The sequence below is a fragment of the Danio rerio genome, chromosome 7, assembly GCF_049306965.1.
Source record: "Danio rerio strain Tuebingen ecotype United States chromosome 7, GRCz12tu, whole genome shotgun sequence".
In the NCBI taxonomy this organism is placed as follows: domain Eukaryota; kingdom Metazoa; phylum Chordata; class Actinopteri; order Cypriniformes; family Danionidae; genus Danio; species Danio rerio.
The window spans coordinates 14,249,678-14,269,209 of record NC_133182.1 but is presented as its reverse complement, the minus strand read 5'-3'; the positions used below and the strand labels follow the sequence as shown (position 1 = coordinate 14,269,209).

The 19,532-nt window shown below is 33.6% G+C and overlaps 1 protein-coding gene across 3 annotated transcripts in view; it reads right to left on the bottom strand.

Annotated features, from left to right (window-relative positions):
* fes (FES proto-oncogene, tyrosine kinase) overlaps positions 1 to 19,532 on the bottom strand; it is a 55,159-nt gene that overhangs the window by 3,327 nt on the left and 32,300 nt on the right. For 2 of the 3 annotated variants that reach the window (XM_005166383.6, NM_001199869.1), the window contains exons 9-18: positions 14,576 to 14,698; positions 13,547 to 13,736; positions 11,977 to 12,057; positions 11,656 to 11,865; positions 8,246 to 8,368; positions 5,686 to 5,739; positions 5,470 to 5,588; positions 4,758 to 4,852; positions 2,508 to 2,631; positions 661 to 818 (exon numbers count right to left, since the gene is read on the bottom strand). In XM_005166383.6, coding sequence (XP_005166440.1) covers positions 661 to 818; positions 2,508 to 2,631; positions 4,758 to 4,852; positions 5,470 to 5,588; positions 5,686 to 5,739; positions 8,246 to 8,368; positions 11,656 to 11,865; positions 11,977 to 12,057; positions 13,547 to 13,736; positions 14,576 to 14,698 — 1,277 coding nt within the window. Of the gene's footprint in view, positions 1 to 660; positions 819 to 2,507; positions 2,632 to 4,757; positions 4,853 to 5,469; positions 5,589 to 5,685; positions 5,740 to 8,245; positions 8,369 to 11,655; positions 11,893 to 11,976; positions 12,058 to 13,546; positions 13,737 to 14,575; positions 14,699 to 19,532 lie in introns of all 3 variants that reach the window. The other variant, XM_005166381.6, reaches the window with a different exon arrangement.

The following is a 19,532-nucleotide window of genomic DNA, read 5'->3' as shown; positions in this document are numbered from 1 at the left end:
TTAAACTGTTGATACATTTGTTGTCAGTGGTTATCTACTACAGGGTTTCATACATACTATAATTGAGGGCCTCTGGAGCCATCCATTTATTATTCTAATTCTAATATTTAAAGATGTTTACAAATAAAGATATTTTATACATACATGCACACAAACACACATCATTTTTTACAGTTAAATATTTTATAATTTATTAAATGTAAAAATGACAATAATAATAAAAATAATACTCTATTATAAATGAGAAGTATCACATGAGTAGCAGTGCAATGTGGCTGTATATCAGCACTGGTGGGATGAATGCGTCGCCTTAGTTTCCCACCAGAGACAATATACAGCCACATCGCACTGCTACAAGTGTGATATTGTGCTTATACAACAGTTCAACGACATAATCGTTTATATAAAAAAGACAATCAAACACAGGGAGTCTTAAAACTCTTTTGGAAGAGGAACTACTTTCTTTCACCATTCATTCACATCTGCAGCTGACGTCAGAACAGCAAGAGCCGTTACTAATTCACCAACGTCATTTTAGGGTTTGAATGATTCTCTCTCTTAATGTCTAAATTAAGCTGATTCTGCTGACATTTTTTGATTATAAGGCTGAACACTCTAATAGTATTTTGTACATTTCTAAAACCCCTGGACTAGTTTTACCATAGTTGAGGGCCTCTGGTGCTGTCCACTTGACTGGGATCTGCTTCATTCCTCCAGTAGCAGAATAAACGCCATCCTGCTCCTCACGGGACATCCCGAAATCACTGATCTTCACCACACTCTCCTCTCCGACAAGACAGTTACGGGCCGCTACATCTCTGGACAGAGACACACACGCACATGACAGCTCAAGAGATTGATAAAAAGAGCTGCCATCATGATTTACCATCCCAAAAGTAGACTGTTAGTGTGGATTTTGACTGAAACAATGATCTATTTTTTCTTGTCTGTAATATTACTCCATTTTAACACGCATTTATGTGATAAAAAAACATTTACTCGCTTGACACTGTAATACAGCATGTTTGGTCATTTTCATTGTAGACCGTTTTGAAATTGTCATGTAAACATTAACCTTTTTTAAAACACATTGGAAAAACTTCTCAGTTTTTCCTCTGTCGTTGTCATGTAAACGTAGACTTGCGGCTATTCACATATCATTTTGCATGCGCAAGTTCATTATTTCAAATGGAGATGTGCTGCATGCATGCGCAAATAGGGAGCAACATGGTTGTGATGTGCACATGGTGCAAAACATTCTCCTTTTCCAGGCGCACCTTCAGCGCATTGAGTTGAAAACATCTCTTTTCAGAATGCCGCAAATGCACCATGGGTCAAGTTACAAGAACCAACCAATACAATACAATATTTATTTATAAAGCACATTTAAAAACAACCAAAGTTGAGCGGAGTACTAAAGACAGAGAAGAAAACAGAAACATTCAGCAAATAAAGAAAAAACAGTGATCAAGGATTATTAAAAGTGAGAGAAAATTGACAGTTCTTTAAAACGGACTTAAACACAGAAATGCAGGGGGAAAGTCTTATGTGAATTGGCAGAGTGTTCCAGAGTTTAGGACCAGCAACTGCAAACCCTCGATTACCTCATTTTTTAAGTCGTGTTCTGGGCACAGTAAATTGAGATCATAAGATCTCAATGATCGAGAGGGGGTGTACAGACAGAGCAAGTCAGCAAGATTATTAATGGCTTTGTAAACAAATAATAAAACTTCATTAAAGCTTCAAGCAGCAATGAAAGGGACCTCGCACCTGGGCTCACCACCGTCCGGTGGCGTTAGGATGACAGAGAACAGTGGACTAAATCACATTAAGCTTAAATATACGAAAAACCTGAGAAAATCACAGATCTGAATAGTAATTTTATCAACCATGTGAAGTTTTAGGCAGATCGGACATTGTGTGGTTGAGTTAAAAGTACTTGCTCTTCCATGGCGAAACACTGAGGTTTGTCAGGCCGCCACTTCACAATATATCATCGCTAGAGCTTTCGTATAACACCACCCAAATTTGGTGCTGATACGATAAAATTTGTGGTAGGAGGTTGTTACAGTGTAAAACATTTAATTTCCTGTTGCCAGCAGGTGGCGCTATAACTGTGTCTGGATATCGGCAGGTAAACGTGTTCAGGTCAGGACTGTTATCAAATGTGTGAATTTTGAGGCAGATCGAACAATGCATGTCTGAGTTATAACAACTTCTTGTTTCGTGTTGAAACATCAAAGTTTGTAAGGCCGCCACGGACAGGTCCTTTGACGAAAACTCTAGATCTTTGAGGGAAGCAGTCACGATTAAATGGAGAAGGGAGCTTTCATTTCCTAATGATCAGCCAAACCTTCCCATCAAAGAGCTGGTAAAGAGAGAAATAGCCGGAGTCTCCTTACTGGATTCAATAAAAGGCCGCTGTGAGCTCTTTATGAGGTCTGCCAGTGCTTTATGGATCCACTAAAGTGCCTGAGTGTTAATACATCACCATATTTCCCTCTCACCGGTGAATGCACTTTTTGCTTTCCAGATACGCCAAGCCTGACGCCACGTTCTCTGCCATCCTGATCAACATGCTGGACTTCAGGTTGTGGCCTTCTGTGCGCAGAAACGTCAGAAAGTCTCCTCCTGCCAGAAGAAAATGCCATTAAAAGATTTGCTTGTAAAGGAATAGTTCTATTCTATTCTATTCAACAGTTAAAATAGTTTATTATATAGAAAATAATACAGTATGCTTAGTAATTAAAAAATAATGTATTTAATAAGTATTTTTTGAAACAAAATCATTATATACATCAATAAAAGGCAAAAAGCTGTGACGAAAGTTGTTACTAAATAAGCTTTTTCATATTACATAAAATATTAAAATAAAACATATATAAATATGATGTAGTTATTTCATTTCATTTCATAATTGATCTTTAATTTAACAATACAATTACTGTGTTAAATGATTATAAAAAGCAAAAACATTAAATACTTTTGTGACAAAAAGCATTATTTATGATTTTATTCTACTTCAAATCTTTGTAATCTAGTCTTATCTTTGTAATTTCTTCATTCATTTTCTTGTCGGCTTAGTCCCTTTATTAATCCGGAGTCGCCACAGCGGAATGAACCGACAACTTATCCAGCAAGTTTTTATGCAGCGAATGCCCTTCCAGCTGCAACCCATCTCTGGGAAACATCCACACACACACTCATACATTACGGACAATTCTGCCTACCCAATTCACCTGTACCACATGTCTTTTGACTGTGGGGGAAACCGGAGCACCCGGAGGAAATCCACGCGAAGGCAGGGATAACATGAGCCGAGGTTCGAACCAACAACCTTCTTGCTGTGAGGTGACAGCACTACCTACTGCGCCACTGCGTCGCCTTGTAATTTCCTATTTTATTTAATATAATTAACAAACAGGCAAGCTGATAAAAAACTACAGATGTAACAAAATTAGAACCTTTTTTCGCAGAAAAATTATATTATAACTAATTAATAAATAAAATTTAATGAATTTTTTTTATATAAATTTTAAAAGTAATCATTAAAAAATACAATTAATAAACAAAAAACAAAGCAATGGTGATTCGAAGAAAAATAGTTCCTTAAGAATTTCTGTCCACATTAAATAGAATTGCATATAAAGTATAATGCATAATATTACTAATACATTATTCATAAAATAAAAAAATATTATTAATAAAATAAACAAAATGCTCTTTGTAACAATTAAGGAGTTCCTTTAAGAACTTTTCAGTAAATACTAAATAAAAACAATATTTAATGATTTCATAATTTAATTATTAATTTAATATACGATGAAAAACTGATTAAATTAAAAATATCAAATTATAAAATGTGTATTATAATTACACATATTAAGTGTGTATTAATAAAAACATATAACAAGTATGTATATATTCATTCATTTTCTTGTCGGCTTAGTCCCTTTATTAATCCAGGGTCGCCACAGCAGAATGAACCGCCAACTTATCCAGCAACCCATCTCTGGGAAACATCCACACACACACACTCATACATTACAGACAATTTAGCCAACCCAATTCACCTGTACCGCATGTCTTTGGACTGTGGGGGAAACTGGAGCACCCGAAGGAAAACCACACAAACGCAGGGAGAACATGCTAACTCCACACAGAAACGGCAACTGAGCCAAGGCTCGAACCAGCGACCTTCTTGCTGTGAGGCAACAGCACTACCTACTGCGCCACTGCTTCGCCCAGTATTTATATATATATAGCCAAAGGCTAAATGTAATATATTAAAACATTACATAATAATAACAATATCATAATTCAATAAGAGATAATACAAAAAATACATAAACAGAAACAAAACATTTTACATAAAAAATATTAGTTATGATTTTTCAGTTCAGTATATGATACACAACTTTATATTTATATTTATTATATATTTATATATATAACATTTACATATTTACTTATAATAATTATTAGATATAATAATTATAATTATTACTTAATTTAAAATTATTCCTGGGGATATATTTCTAAAAAGTTCCATTAAACATGCTCTCAGTACAGAAACCATGTCCAGTAGTCCTTCAAATTTCACAGTAAAATAAAATATGTTTTGTGGTGAGGGAAGCTTGACAGTGGCTTCGTGTTGATGGTAAAAAAATAAAATATATAAACAATAATTAAATAAAACATGATGACAGAATCTTCGCCTTTTTTTTAAAGTGATGTTTAACAAAGCTGTGATGTACCTTGCACCAGCTCCATGATGATGTAAATAGGCTGTTTTTGAGTGCAGACGCCGATAAGCTTCACTATGTTTGGATGGTCGTACTGTTTCAGGATCCTGGCGCAGAAACACAGAGATGTTCAGTTGAATGAGAAGGTGTGTGACCATATACTCTGTAAAATATCCTTAAAATAGCAGTTTTCAGTATTTTGTGATTCATCTTTTAATTTTTCCAAGTTTATTTAGGCTTTTGAGTTGCATTATGGGATGATCTATTATGATCTTTCTTTCAACAACTTTTAATCTTGAACAGATTGAGAAATTGACTTTAATTGACATTTTAATAGTTTAAAGTGATATATTGTCTGGTTTGGGGTTGTATATTATAGTACAAAAACCTGTAATAAACTGCCAGTTCATTTGCTGTCATTTTACAGGCTTATTCCTCTATACATTATTTCTTATACGTTATATTATTTCAAACTACTAAAATGTCAATAAAAGTCACTTTGTTAAACTGTAGAGTTGAATTTTCAACATCAAAAGTCGCAGGGCAGAGATCAACATCCCAGAATGCAATTTACAACCATAAATAAATGGAAAAGACAAAATACAGAAACTGAATTTTTAAAAAAAAATTTTTACAGTGTACAGGTGTGTGTGTGTGTGTGTGTGTGTGTGTGTGTGTGTGTGTGTGTGTGTGTGTGTGTGCGTGTGCGTGTATGTATATAAACCTGGCCTCCATGAGGAACTTGTTCTTGTGTTCTGCAGGCAGGTTTTCTCTGCAGGCTTTCACAGCCACTGGAGTGTTGTCTGAGCGCAGGCGGCCGCTGAACACTTCACCAAAGTTACCCTGATAACATTATAAACCAAACAACATCATTAAACTGCTTTGGCCAGTTATTAGTTAAACATTGTATAAAACTTCAGTCCTTTTATTTAATTCTTACTCGACCAATGCTCTGTCCAAGAATGACATCATCATGTTCCAAGACCCACTTATCCTAAAAAAAGCCATAAAATGTATCTCTGTCAAAAATCTCTGCAAGTGTACAAGATATACAGCAGTAGACCTAGCAGCTAAAAAAACAAAGTCAAACGTCAAATATAGTATATTAATGTCCTTGTGAAATCAACATTAGGTCTTTTGTAGATGTTAGTAATAATTTAGTGTTATTAAATAATGCTATTATATAATAATAACATAAATAATAAAAATGAATAATAATAATAATAAAGATGTTTGAATTGTGAATTTTTCAATAGTTTTAAATAATTTTTGTAAAACATATTACTACTTGTACAACCACTCATTATAAAAAAATTATATAATATAATATAATATAATAAATATAATATAATATAATATAATATAATATATAATATAATATAATATAATATAATATAATATAATATAATATAATATAATAAATATAATCTAATATAATTTAATATAATATAATAATAAAACAAATTTTGGTTTGAGGTTTAAAATAAATAAAATAACAAAATAAAATAAATTAATTAATTAAAATAAATAAATAAATACATACAGAAATTAACTACTAAATAAGCTTAATATTATTATATTATTATTATATTTTCTTTTATTAAAATATTTTAATATTGCTATTATTATTATTAATATTAATTTAAAAAGTATTAAGTACTTTGCTATGGTAAATATTAATAATAATATATTTTATATATAAATCATATAATAATAATAATAAGAATAAGAATAATAAAAAATAATAATAAAGATTTTGATTGTGGATTTTTCAATATTTTCAAACAATGTTTATAAAATATATTACTACTACTACAACCACTCATTATAAAAAATATAATAATAACACAATTTTTGGTATAAAGGTTAAAATATTAAAAAATAATAATAAAATTAACTATTTAAAGAGAAAATAATAAATACATACATTAATTAATTAATTACCAATTAAGATTGTTAAAATTATATTATTATTAAAATAGCTTATTGTTATTATGGTCACACTTTACAATAAGGTTCATTAGTTAATGTTAGTTAATGCATTTACTAACATGAACAAACAATAAACAATACATTTACTACTGTATTTATTCATGTTAGTTAACAATAGTTAATGAAAATACAGTAGTTCATTGTTAGTTCATGTTAACTCATGGTGCATTAACTAATGTTAACAAGCATGGACTTGGATGTTAATAATGCATTTGTAAATGTTCAATTATGATTAATAAATGCTGTACAAGTGTTGTTCATGATTAGTTCATGTTAGTAAATGCATTAACTAATGAACCTTATTGTAAAGTGTTACCGTTATTATTATTATTAATTTGATAATTATTACGTAATTTACTATGGCAAATAATAATAAAAATATATTTTATATTTAAATAAAATAATAATAATAAAGATGTTTGGATTGTGGATTTTTCAATAATTTGAAATAACGTTCGTAAAAAATACTACTGCTTCTACAACTACTCATTATAAAAAATACAATAATAACACTATTTTTGGTTTAAGGGTTGAAAAAAATAAATGAAATAATATACATAAATTAAAATTAAAATAATAAATACATACAGAAACGAAATAAATAATTATTAAATAAGCTTACTATTATTTTATTGTTATTATATTATAATTATTATTCATTATTGTTATAATTATTATTAATATTAATTTAACAATAAAGGAATTCACTTTGGTAAATATTAAAAATATATATATTTTATATCTAAATAAAAAAAAAAAAATAATAAAGATGTTTGTATTGTGGAATTTTCAATAGTTTCAAGTAATGTTTGTAAAAAATATTACAACTTCTACAACCACTCATTATAAAAAATATAATAATGAAATTAAATAACAAAATAAACTTAATTAATTAATTAAAATAAAAAATAAATACATACAGAAATTCATTAATTTATGACTAAATAAGATTAGTATTACATTATTGTTTTTATTATATTAGTATTATTATTTTCAAATAGATTATTATTATTGTTGTCGTTATTATTATTATTATTATTATTAAGTTAAAAATTAAGTAATTTACTATGGCTAATAATAATAATAATAATTATGATTTTATAGATTGTTTAATACAAAGGTTTTTGTATTGCTGGATTATGAATGTTTTTAAATAATAGTAATAAGAACAATAGTTTAGTTACTATTACAAATACTTTTATGAAGCAATTATTTGAAAATATTTATAAACCTACAATTTAAACGTCTTTAAAAAAAATCTAACTAGGGTCAATCAAATAAACATGATTAGTTTTTTAATTGTAATTACAGTAGTTTGTGGAGTATAGTGATGACTAGTGTATTTTAAAGTGGACACAAAGGGGCGCTAAAACCTCTCTGAACAGCTCAACAGGACAGTGATGTTGAAGAAATTACTAAATATTTTTTTCAATTCTAATCTTGGCAATCATATATCAGCTACACATCAGTAACAATTCATTTAGAGCTGTAGTAGATCAGAGACCAACCTTCGGGATGGGTTTCTTCAGTACAATCTCTGTCCTCTTTGTGACCGTTTGATGGGAATTAAAGAGATGATTCACTAGCAGCGGGACAGAGATGAATCCCTCACCGTCCAGACGATACACTCCCTAAAACACACACACAAATATAATGACTTCAAATAATAAAGAAAATAATCTGAAGCAGCACACAATCTACCAGACTGAGTAAAAGCTTTTAGTTGACTTTACTTTGAATAAATCCATTGCATTAATTTTGTTAGCTAAATTACCTATGTGCATAGTTATGTTCAGTCAACTTAACAGCTTCCACCAACAATGAGTTTAAATTAACTTTATGTAAGATCAACTTGTTGCTTTTTATTCAATGCGTTTACTCACATTTGAAAGTGAAGTAACTAATCGCTTTTTAAACAGCAGACAGAAAATGATTTCGTCACAAATATTTTTGTAATAGCAATGTTACTTTAAAGTTTAAAGTCATAGTTTACCTGGAAATAAATATTTGTTATTATTATACTTACCTTCGGACAATGGAAGATGGATATTTTTCTTTCAGTAGAGCATTAAAGAATATTTTTTTCAGCTCAAAACATGATCTTTAGTGATTTATAATATGTAAATCAATGGCTACACATTATAATATGCCTAAAAAGACTAAACAAAAAAAACACCGAGGTCTTATGAAGCAAAACAACTCATTTGTGCAAGAAACTGAACATTAGTTTCAACATTATTACATTATGATTAAGTAAAAAAGCCCCTACTGTACATCTTATATGACCTAAGTGAGAGTAAATAAACAGCATATTTGTAGATTAATTTGAAATTGATTCATTCAATTTATTTTTTTTTTTATACATAATTTCACTTCACAAAAACAGTCTGCAGAAACACTTTGGGCTCTATCATTCACTCAGCGCAATAAGGTGCAAGACATGTTTGGCGCGATTTGTTGCTATTTTCAGACCAGCGCAACCCTAATATTCACATTTTGCACCATGCTGTTTAAATGGCAAATCCATTTGCACCACTTTGTGGACTCAGGGGCGTGCTGGTCTGAAAATAGGGTGCGTTAGGGGCATTGTTAGCGTGTTGCTATTTTGAGGAACTGAAATAAACTGCGCAATTTGACCAACTGAAAGCTGGTCTAAAGTCCAGCTTAGAGTGCGTTAATTATGTGCCTATGTGGGTACAAATGCTAACATATTGCTTAACAAACACAGGATGTACAGCAATACACAAATATCTTTACATATAAAAGAAATTAAGGATTAAAATATTACAAAAATGATTATTTTCTAGATAATTATTAAAACCACTGCCTCCATGGCTTCTTCATGTCGGGGGCTTTTTTCAGTTCATTCATGACCATTTGCATTTGTATAATGTTATTATCATTAGTATTATTTATTATATGCATATTTATATTTGCTTTGATACATTTTCGGGTTTTGGAGATGTATGCATCACCATATGGGGCATAAGAATAGGACGTGTGTTTGGATATGACCAGCATTTTGCAGGAAAGTAGAACGGAATTGAGAAATAGTTTTGAAACAAATCTTTGTGCTTAACAAATGAAATAAAAAATGTAGGCTAATGGATGTCTTCAAAAGAGTGCGTACAACACCATTTCCTTATCCACGAAAGTAAATTAGTAAAGTAACGAGTAAAAGTAAAGAGGGCGAATGGAGGAGGCTCGTTCTTTATCCTTGTGCTGCAGATGGTTTGTTTACCTGTTTTCTCACCAGTGAATCATTCAGTTTTTCCTCTTACAAAGTGCACCTTGTAAATAGCAAATGCGCCTTTGGGCAAAGCAACTGACTCTTAAAGGGAAAGGGAGATGAGACTCTGATTGGTTTATTATTAATTTTTAATGATTATTGGTTAATTATTAACTTATTAAGGCCCCTTTTACACTGTCTGGTCTTGAAGCCCAATTCCGATTTGTTGTCTATATCTGTCCGTTTACACATTCTTTTAATTGTGACACATATCCGATTTATGAGTTTACATTTGCTATGCCATTCACGACAGGGCTCACCAATCTCAGTCCTGGAGGGCCGATGTCCCTGCAGAGTTTAGCTCCAACTTGCCTCAACACACCTGCCTGGATGTTTCAAATATACCTAGTAAGACCTTGATTAGCTTGTTCAGGTATGTTTGATTAGAGTTGGAGCTAAAATCTGCAGGACACCGGCCCTCCAGGAACAAGTTTGGTGACCACTGATTTACAATGTCGCACATACATAAAGGCGGGTTCTAGCATCTGTGCCACACTACCAACGATGGAAGAATTTGTCTTCTTTTTAGCTCTGTAAAATATGCAAATATATAGAATTATATATATATATATAATATGTAAATATATATAAGTTCGCCCAATGTTAAAATGATTTTGAGGCGGAGGAGGAGTGAAAGTGCTGTCATCGCAGCTTGCGCCTGTGGTTTATGTATGGTTTCCTTCACCTTTCAGAGAAATTTGTGGGTACGAGAGAGATCTCAGGTCTGGTGGGAGCAAATTGTGGCCACTGACCACTTTTCTCCTCCATGTTTCCTCTGTTGTTGTTGTTGTTTACCGCATCAGCGTCACCACACATGCTCTTCCTTCTATGTCATTAAATTGCGGAGAAGCACCACATTGTCGCAAGTTTAATGACGTACAAAACTTAATGACTCAATAAATCCGATCTGGCTGGTTACATGACAGTCGCATTGTCACATATCCAATTTATATCCACATATGAAGGAGGCCTGAAACAGATCTCTGAATATCTGAATGTATGCATTTTTTTTCGTGTTTACATTGCCATAGAACAGATCTGATCTGTGTCACATATGAGCAAAGAAATTTGGAACTGGGTCACATTTAACTGGCAGTGTAAATGGGGCCTAAAAGAATAAGCACAACCCTGTTAGACCATGCTCTGGGGCGCAAAGCATATTTTTCAATCCTTAAAATAGCAAAAGTGGATTTGGACATGTCCTTAACCCTTTGGGCCATACACTTTAGACTTTGCGCCTAGATCATTAAAATAGAGCCCTTGGATTGACATTCTGCCTTTGTATGTGTCATCTAAGGGAAAAGCCCCACCCATTGGAGTTTTTGAATCTGCCACAATGAGGCATTCATAGACCCGCCCCCTTTTGAAAAGAGCATTTCTCATTTGAATTTAAAGCGACAGTCACCAAAACAGGACCATTAGCATCAAAGCCTAAAAGGAGCAGTTTCAAAGAGTTATAACAAATTTCTTGTGTGGTATTTTGAGCTGAAATGTCACATATTTACTCTAGGGACATCAGAGACTCATTTTACATTTTGTTAAAAGAGGCATAATAGGGCCGCTTTAAACCAAACATTCCACCACCCATGATAACACACAGTGAACTCATTTGCAGTATGGTAAACTCACGTCTGTACTCTGAATGAGGAAGTGTCGGCACTGACCGCCCCAGTGCACAGAAAGCACATATTCCTGTTTTCCCTGACTTTCTCGAACCAGAAAGTCTCCATCATTTTTCAGCAGCTCCTGCACCTCCATACGTGGGATGGCACCATGATACCAGACCTGCTGCGTCAGGGGCTTCTCCACGTCGGGCACTGGTGTCAAGGCTGGGGGAACCTGTTGAGGTGTATAAAACACACTACTCTACAGACACAAGTTGCACATACAGATATGAGCGCTGAGCAGGGAGGAGCTGAGAGAGAAAGACAGACGTGAAGCACTACTGACCGTGTATTTGGGCTTGAACAGGCTGCTCAGGTGATTCCTGATTACATCAATGTTCAGGTGCTTGTGGTCTTTGTCACGCTCCTGCATGATATGATATAAGGATGAACTACATGATAGATAAGGTGTGCAAATGTAATGATGCATATATTAAAGCCTCTCCTAATACTATAATTACATTATATTTTTTGTATTTACATATATTGTCATTCACTCATGCATGTAGTTTTTCTATACATAACAAATTTAACATTCGAATGAACCGGAAGATGCAACCATTTTCTTTATCGTATTGTGACGCAGATCCTAAAGAAACGTAATATTAAATGAGAAAACAGTGGGCGTGGCTTGTTATTTCTACTGCGAGCTGATTGGATGTTGTAAAGTAGGCATCTCATTCAGAAAAATCTGGAAAAATGTTTCAGGAGAGTTATTACAACCTAACAGACTCCTCCTCTTGTTTTTTTGTCATAGCACTGTCTAAACTGACGGTCGGAATCTGAGAATCTGACTGAAAACAAACAGGTTTCAGATTTAAATGCAACGATAGTGAAATAATATTTAAAGGAAATAAACATGATAAAACACTGGCAGTCATGAAATGACCTCCACAGAGTCCAGACCTGAACGTTATAGAGGTAGTATGAGATCAACTGAAAAGAAATTTTCCATATTTATGATTAATTTCTGTTTATATCTTAATTAAGAGACAAAGAAATACCCAAACATTATACAGTACTGTGCAAAAGCCTTTGTATAAACGTCAGTCTTAATAACTCAATTCTAATAACTGGTTTATTTTATCTTTGTATGATGACGGTAAATAATATTAGACTAGATATTTTTCAAGACACTTCTACACAGATTAAAATGACATTTAAAGGCTTAACTAGTTTAATTAGGTTAACTAGGCAGGTTAGGGTAATTAGGCAAGTTATTGTATAAAGATTTGTTCTGTATAAAATATAGCTTAAACGGGCTAATAATTTTGACCTTAAAATGGTTTTTAAAAAATTAAAAACTGCTTTTATTCTAGCCGAAATAAAACAAATAGGACTTTAACTAGAAGAAAAAATACTATCAGACATACAGTGAAAATTTCCTTGCTCTGTTAAACATTATTTGGGAAATATAAAAAAAAAATCTTTGTCTTGTTATGGGTGTTCACAGGGAAAAAGCCATATTCGGAAAGGTCAAAGAGCATGAGAGAGAGAGCCCTGGTAGTTCAGAGTATAGATAGTTGTGCAATTCTCGTATTTCAAAATCAACTTTACAACATGTTACAACAAGCATGACTGTCATTTAAAGTAGACCTTCTGCTTTTTACAGTTTTGATGAAGCTACTAGATTGTTTACAGGGGCCATTTTATGATTTCATTGTACTTTCAGTCAAGTTGATGTTTTATAAAGTTACAAAGGTTTTAATTCATATGTAGCTGCGTGAATTTGACTTAGTATTGCAGAATGGTAAATCCAAAGTTTAAAACCTTTCCAAATCAATTCAAGTACAGCTGAAGAAAGCAAAGTGAGTGTAGGATGTAGGAAAGACTGAATAAGTTGCAAGTTAACTAACTGAATTGCTGGAGGTCAGAGATATCCGATCATCATCCAGGCCTAAAGAAGGAAGCTCATTAGTGCCAAGACACTGAAGTTTATCTGCCAGAAGCCTCCGCTGGGCCTCCAGACGAGCTCGAACCACCATAGACAGAACCACCTGCTGCCTGCTGTCCTCCAGAGCGTTACGTTTACTGAACTGATAAACCCTGAAAAACAAAAGATCGCATTCATAGTTAAACAAAATCAACATCATGCAATTCTGAGTGTGCTTCAGACGTCTTCTTATACGACACACTCCAAACTACTTGATAACATTGTGCAATTCTGAGAGTGCTTAATGCAGGTGAGTGGACTTGACAAACCACCTGTTGGTAAATCTTTTTCTGTTCATATGCACCAGACACATTCTCATAAGCACCTCATACTTCGTGAAAACATTGTGCAATTCCGAGTGTGCCTTACGCAGGTGAGTGGGCTTGAGAAACCACCTGTAGGTGACACTCGTTTCCTCTCCATATGCACCAGACACCTTCTTATTATGCACTTCTAATAAGCATCCCATACTTCTTGAAAACACTGTGCAGTTCTGAGTGTGCTGCAGTTAGTCGAGTGGGTTTGACAAACCACATGTAGGAAAAAATTTCTCCATTCTGTAAGCTTGCTCGGAGAAAAAAAAAGAAACTAACTCAGACTTGTCATAGCATCTGTACACGTGGCTTGTTGTATAGATCAAACCACTGACCTAAACTCTTCCTTTAACCCAATTGTTTTTAAAAGCAAACGTAAGAGAAAAGTGCACTGCGCCTTGGCAACCACAGACTGACTTTATGCAAATATGACTCATTTCATGCAGTTCAGAAGCACTTCTTTCTTGTGGTCATCATAAGCTTCCTTCATTGTGAACTTTGCAGTCCGTTTACCTTCACAAACAGCCATTTTACTACATGAAAGGTGATAAAAGCATAGTAGGGACACTGTAAAACTCTATTTGGTAATTATACTGCTGAGGCGTTTAGTTTTGTGTGCAAAGACCTTGCAGGCTCACCTTTGCCCTATGTTCGCAGATCTCTCCTCATCCTGCAGATCCAACTCCAGCTGGTTTACAGTGGCCTGCTGCGAACTCAGAGTACTGGCCAGACCCAAGAGCTCCTCCTCCACAGCCGTGAGCCTTAAAGGGTCACGAAACACCAAAGCACATTTTTTGAGATGATGGCATTCATATGTGTGTCCCATGCTGCTAAAAACACTATTAGGACAAACATGTTTCACAAAAAAAAAGAGTAAAATATTATTATTATTTATTTATTTATTTTTTTTGGTTATTTCGCAAATTCATTCTTTCGGTTTGAAAAGAAATTTTGATGCTGCGTCACGGCCATGAGATTCTTGTGTAAAAGCAAGCATTGAGACTGGATGTCTGTATCGGCGGGTACAACGAGACGTCTTTGAGTTTTCAGCATTAATTCATGAGAAAGACTTGGTTTAAAGCAATCAGTAAGCTCTATTGTAAATGAGGTTCAGACGTAATTAAAAAAAGTGAAAGAGGAAGAATTGTTCGGAGACATGGGTCATCAGTGTTTCGTTTATAAATGTGCTGCAACAAATGTTTTGTTTTCATTTCCCACTTACAGAGAGCAGCTGGCGTGTGGCCTCACATCTGTGGATGACAGTGGTCTGCTAACATGCGGCAGCAATATGTTTGTAAGCAACATTTTTTTACCTGAGAGCTTTTCGCAACGGGTGAAATCCGGATTGCCGCTCGTCTTCTTTTAAAAAAAAGACACGTTTCCAGTTCGTGTAGATTGTCCTTTCTCTACGGATTAGGTAAGTGTGTGATCAGTGTTCTTTGTTACTGAGTTAGGTAGTATTGTCAGCAGTACGCTCCGTTTTTAAAGACATACCATGATCAAAATGCTTTAGTAACCAAGTGTACAGTACGTTAATATCAAAATAACATTATGGACTAAAAGATCTGCTGTAAATGCTGCTCTCCCAATGTAAACAAGTAAACACCTTAATCAAACTATTACCGTCATGTAGGATTTTCAATGGAAATGATTTTCGCCGCATTTTGTGACAGGATAGTCTTTACACACTGTTTGACGCTATTCTCTGCACCTAACGAGTCTCTGCAACTACCGAGAAATGTGGAGGTTTTTTTTTCTCCCATACGGCGTGCGGTATCAAATTCCATTAACACTAGACTCTTACTGTAGTTCCTTCCATCTAATACATCTCGTTTGTCACGGGGGGCATGCATGAAAAATTCCTGAATGAAAGTGAAAGTGCCAAACTGCGTTTAAAGTCGACAAATTAAGAACGAAACACCCAAAATTACATGAAACACCGGAGGAAATGTGGATAGCGCGGCAATGATGCAATGATGTTAATCGTATTATGTGCTATAACATTTAAAACAGGATCATGATAATTTAAACACCGTGATCATAATATTGTTTAATTTAGACGCAGGCTACTAATTTGATTACTGATGTCCATGTAAACGTAGTCACTGTCTATCTCTGCGTCTGTGTTTGCTGTGAAAATCAGGGCGTGCAAGTACTGAAACTCCCCTTTTCATGCAAACCCTTCCCTCTTTTACCACTCGACACTCCCCCTAAACAAAGCTGGACTCACCCACTTTCCTGACTTTTTTCAAACTAGAGGTGTGAAAACACCCTGCTGAGACAGGGGGGTTTCATGGACCTTTAAAGAACAGCAAAAAGAGAAGCAGTGATGAGACTGCAAAATGAGGTATGATGCTACTGAAAATAGTGAAAATACTGCAGCCAGCCAGTCATGCAAGCAAATTTTTGTGAAGTGTGTATATATATATATATATATATATATATATATATATATATATATATATATATATATATATATATATATATATATATATATATATATATATCAGGAAGTGTGAACGTTTTCAGCACTGGTGTTTTTTGCTGCATTTAAAAGGGCAGTTCACCCAAAACTAAAAGAAATTCAATTACTCACCCTTCACTTGTCACAAACCTGTTGAGTTTATGTCTTCTGTTAAACATAAAAGCTTTTTTGAAAAATGTTAAATGAAAAATAATTTAAGGGAAACTGGTAACCATTAAATTTCATAGTAATTGTTTTTCCTAATACGGATGTCAGTGGTTACTTACAAAGTCCCTTTAAGGCAAGTCATTACACTTAGCGGCCATTTTTCAAATGCCTCTCGGGCAATCTACACTAGGCATTCTGTCTAAATGAGGAAACATCAAATTCTCCAAGACTGTTTGTCAAGCTAACTGTACGATTATCTTCTTCTGGATAATGCTTCGTCTGATCGCGCTGGTCTTCTGAAGTAATTAACAACTTGGTCTTGCAGGCGAATCTCCTCCAGAAATGACAGCAAATCTTTGTTTGCAGGTTTGTGGGCGTTTGAGTGGTTGCTGTCATGTAATGTGTGTTTGACACAGCGGATTGTACCTCACATTCATTTCATACAGATTACAATCCGGAAAACTGTTGTTTTCAAGAATAGTTGGTTCATTTAAAAGTACAGATTTCAAACTTTATGTGGATATATTTCTTATGTATGTAAGGCAAGTATTCGTTGAGATTTCAGTGTGCTTGTTGACCACATTAACCGTCATAAAAGCACATGTCTGCTCCGAGCTTCTCACCCAGAGATTCGTCAGTTATTAGCGATCACTGATTGGTGCTTTTACTAGTAGGCGGGGCTTCAGTCATCATATTGACTATTACACATGTTCCCATGCAAAACCATATCAGTGACATGTCTTGTGTCTTCTATAGTCTTTGTTGCTGGCTTCTAACATTCTTCCAAATATCTTTTGTGTTCAGCAGAAAAAAGAAACTTAGGGTGAACTGTCCCGTTAAAAACGACAATATTGTGAAATAGTATTAAAATTTTTAATTAACATTTTGTAAATATAATTTTTATTATATTTATTATATAGTTTTTAAAATGTAATTTAACATTTTTGATGACAGAGCTGAAATTTTAAGCAGCAATTACTAGTTCTTAAGTCATTAATGAGCATTTTAATGCATCCTAGTTGAATAAAATTATTTATTTAAAAAAAAAAAAAACTTACTGTATCCAAACATATAAATGCTTTTACAAATGTTACAGTACTTTTTCTTTTTATTTAGTCAATAAAACTATAAACAATTAAAATATTTCTTGAGTATGCAAACATTTTTCTTTTGAATGGGTTGTGAATTTGACATTATTATTATTAATATTATCAGGGCTTGACATTAACTTTTTTGATCACCAGCCACTGTTGCAAGTAGCTTTCCAATGTAACTAGCCAATCAACATTTACATTAGCCACAATTTTGTATTTGTAAAAATATATTTTATATGCATAAATTTGACTTTGGCATGCAAAAATTGCCTTAGATTTTGTGATTTGTCCACATGCCTAATCGTTCATTTAAGTTTTTTGTGTGTTGTGTATAAGCTTGCTCAATGAGCATGAGCAAATGGGCTGTGGTTTCATAGTTTGGCATTGCAATTAGTTTTTTTCTATGACTTTTCAGGGCTTAACACTAAAGGTTTACCTTTTTTTTCTCTGGCCAAGTAGAAAGTGTGTTGTGGGGAGGTCATGAGTGTAAAATCAGATCATCAGTTAACTATACGTACATGGAGAGTTAATCTCCAATTGAAACTTAATTTTTTTTTTTTTAAATTTCCCAGGATACAGCAGCCACAACGGCAGGATAGCAGCACCTGGAGGTCACTAAATCCACAAATTAGTATTTTTTGTCATTATTACGAATTTTTACAACAAACAAGCACATGTATTAATACATTCATCACCACGTTCGTGTTTTACCGCCATGCTTTAAAAACAAATGCTAAAATAAAAACGGCTATAAAAACTATAATCCCTAATAATAACTTCTGTACAGCAGTCCCACAACATTCCGACACTTGAATACCCTGTCAGAAAAGTCTAGTGGCTGGGATTGGGCTTTTTACAGTGTCTGCTATAATGTTAATGTTGTTTTTGGTGTGTTTACATAGATGAATATGGCCACAGTGTATGTAAATGTGCAGTATAGTAACAATCTTATTGCCACATTATATCTTTATGATAACATGATATATGCATTCAGTGATTTCCTGAAGCTAAATACTGGAAAAAATAACAGCTGGAATAATTTGCGATCTTCAATCTCATATGAAGCAAGAGATTGCGATGACATATGATGACGTGTATAGGTGCTGTAGTGCTGTCCCAATTCTTAGGGGTACATTTTGAAGCCCTTCCCCTTAACCCTAGGTTTTAAGGGCAGGGGTTTAAGGGTTAGGGGTAAAAAACTAGAATTGGGATTAGGTCTAACAGTCTACTCTTTAGTGACGAGCCAGCATTAGCAATTTAAAAATTATTTTCAACCAGCCAAAGTGGCTAGTGAGAGCAGCTGTTTAACCCACCACAGCTGAAATCTACCTGCATTTGGTATGTGTTAATGTGAAGCCCTGATTATAATAAAATTTATATGAACACACAACCAATTACCAGGTTTGTGCTTTTTGGCACAAAAAAAGTGTTTTTTAGCACATTTTGCAGATTATAGAAAAAACCTTTTGCTGTAAAAAAACCCCCTGCGTAATGGGTTGTGATGTCCTGCTTAGAGAATAGATTTTAGTGTGCAAATAAAAAAACTAATTATCTGGTTTCTAATTAGCTTAAAATGGTGCCTGTTATCCAAAACAAACACACACACACTCACACACACAAACAATAACAAACAACAACAAACACACACACACGCGCATATATATATATATATATATATATATATATATATATATATATATATATATATATATATATATATATATATATATATATATATATATATAAATCCATAAAACCTGTTAGAGTGTTCAATTGTTCATCACAGTTTTAGAAACAACAACAGCGATTTCACTTCTTCCTTTCTGGCATTTGCGCTTTCACTGCCAGCACTGTTGCTCCACAGTGGTG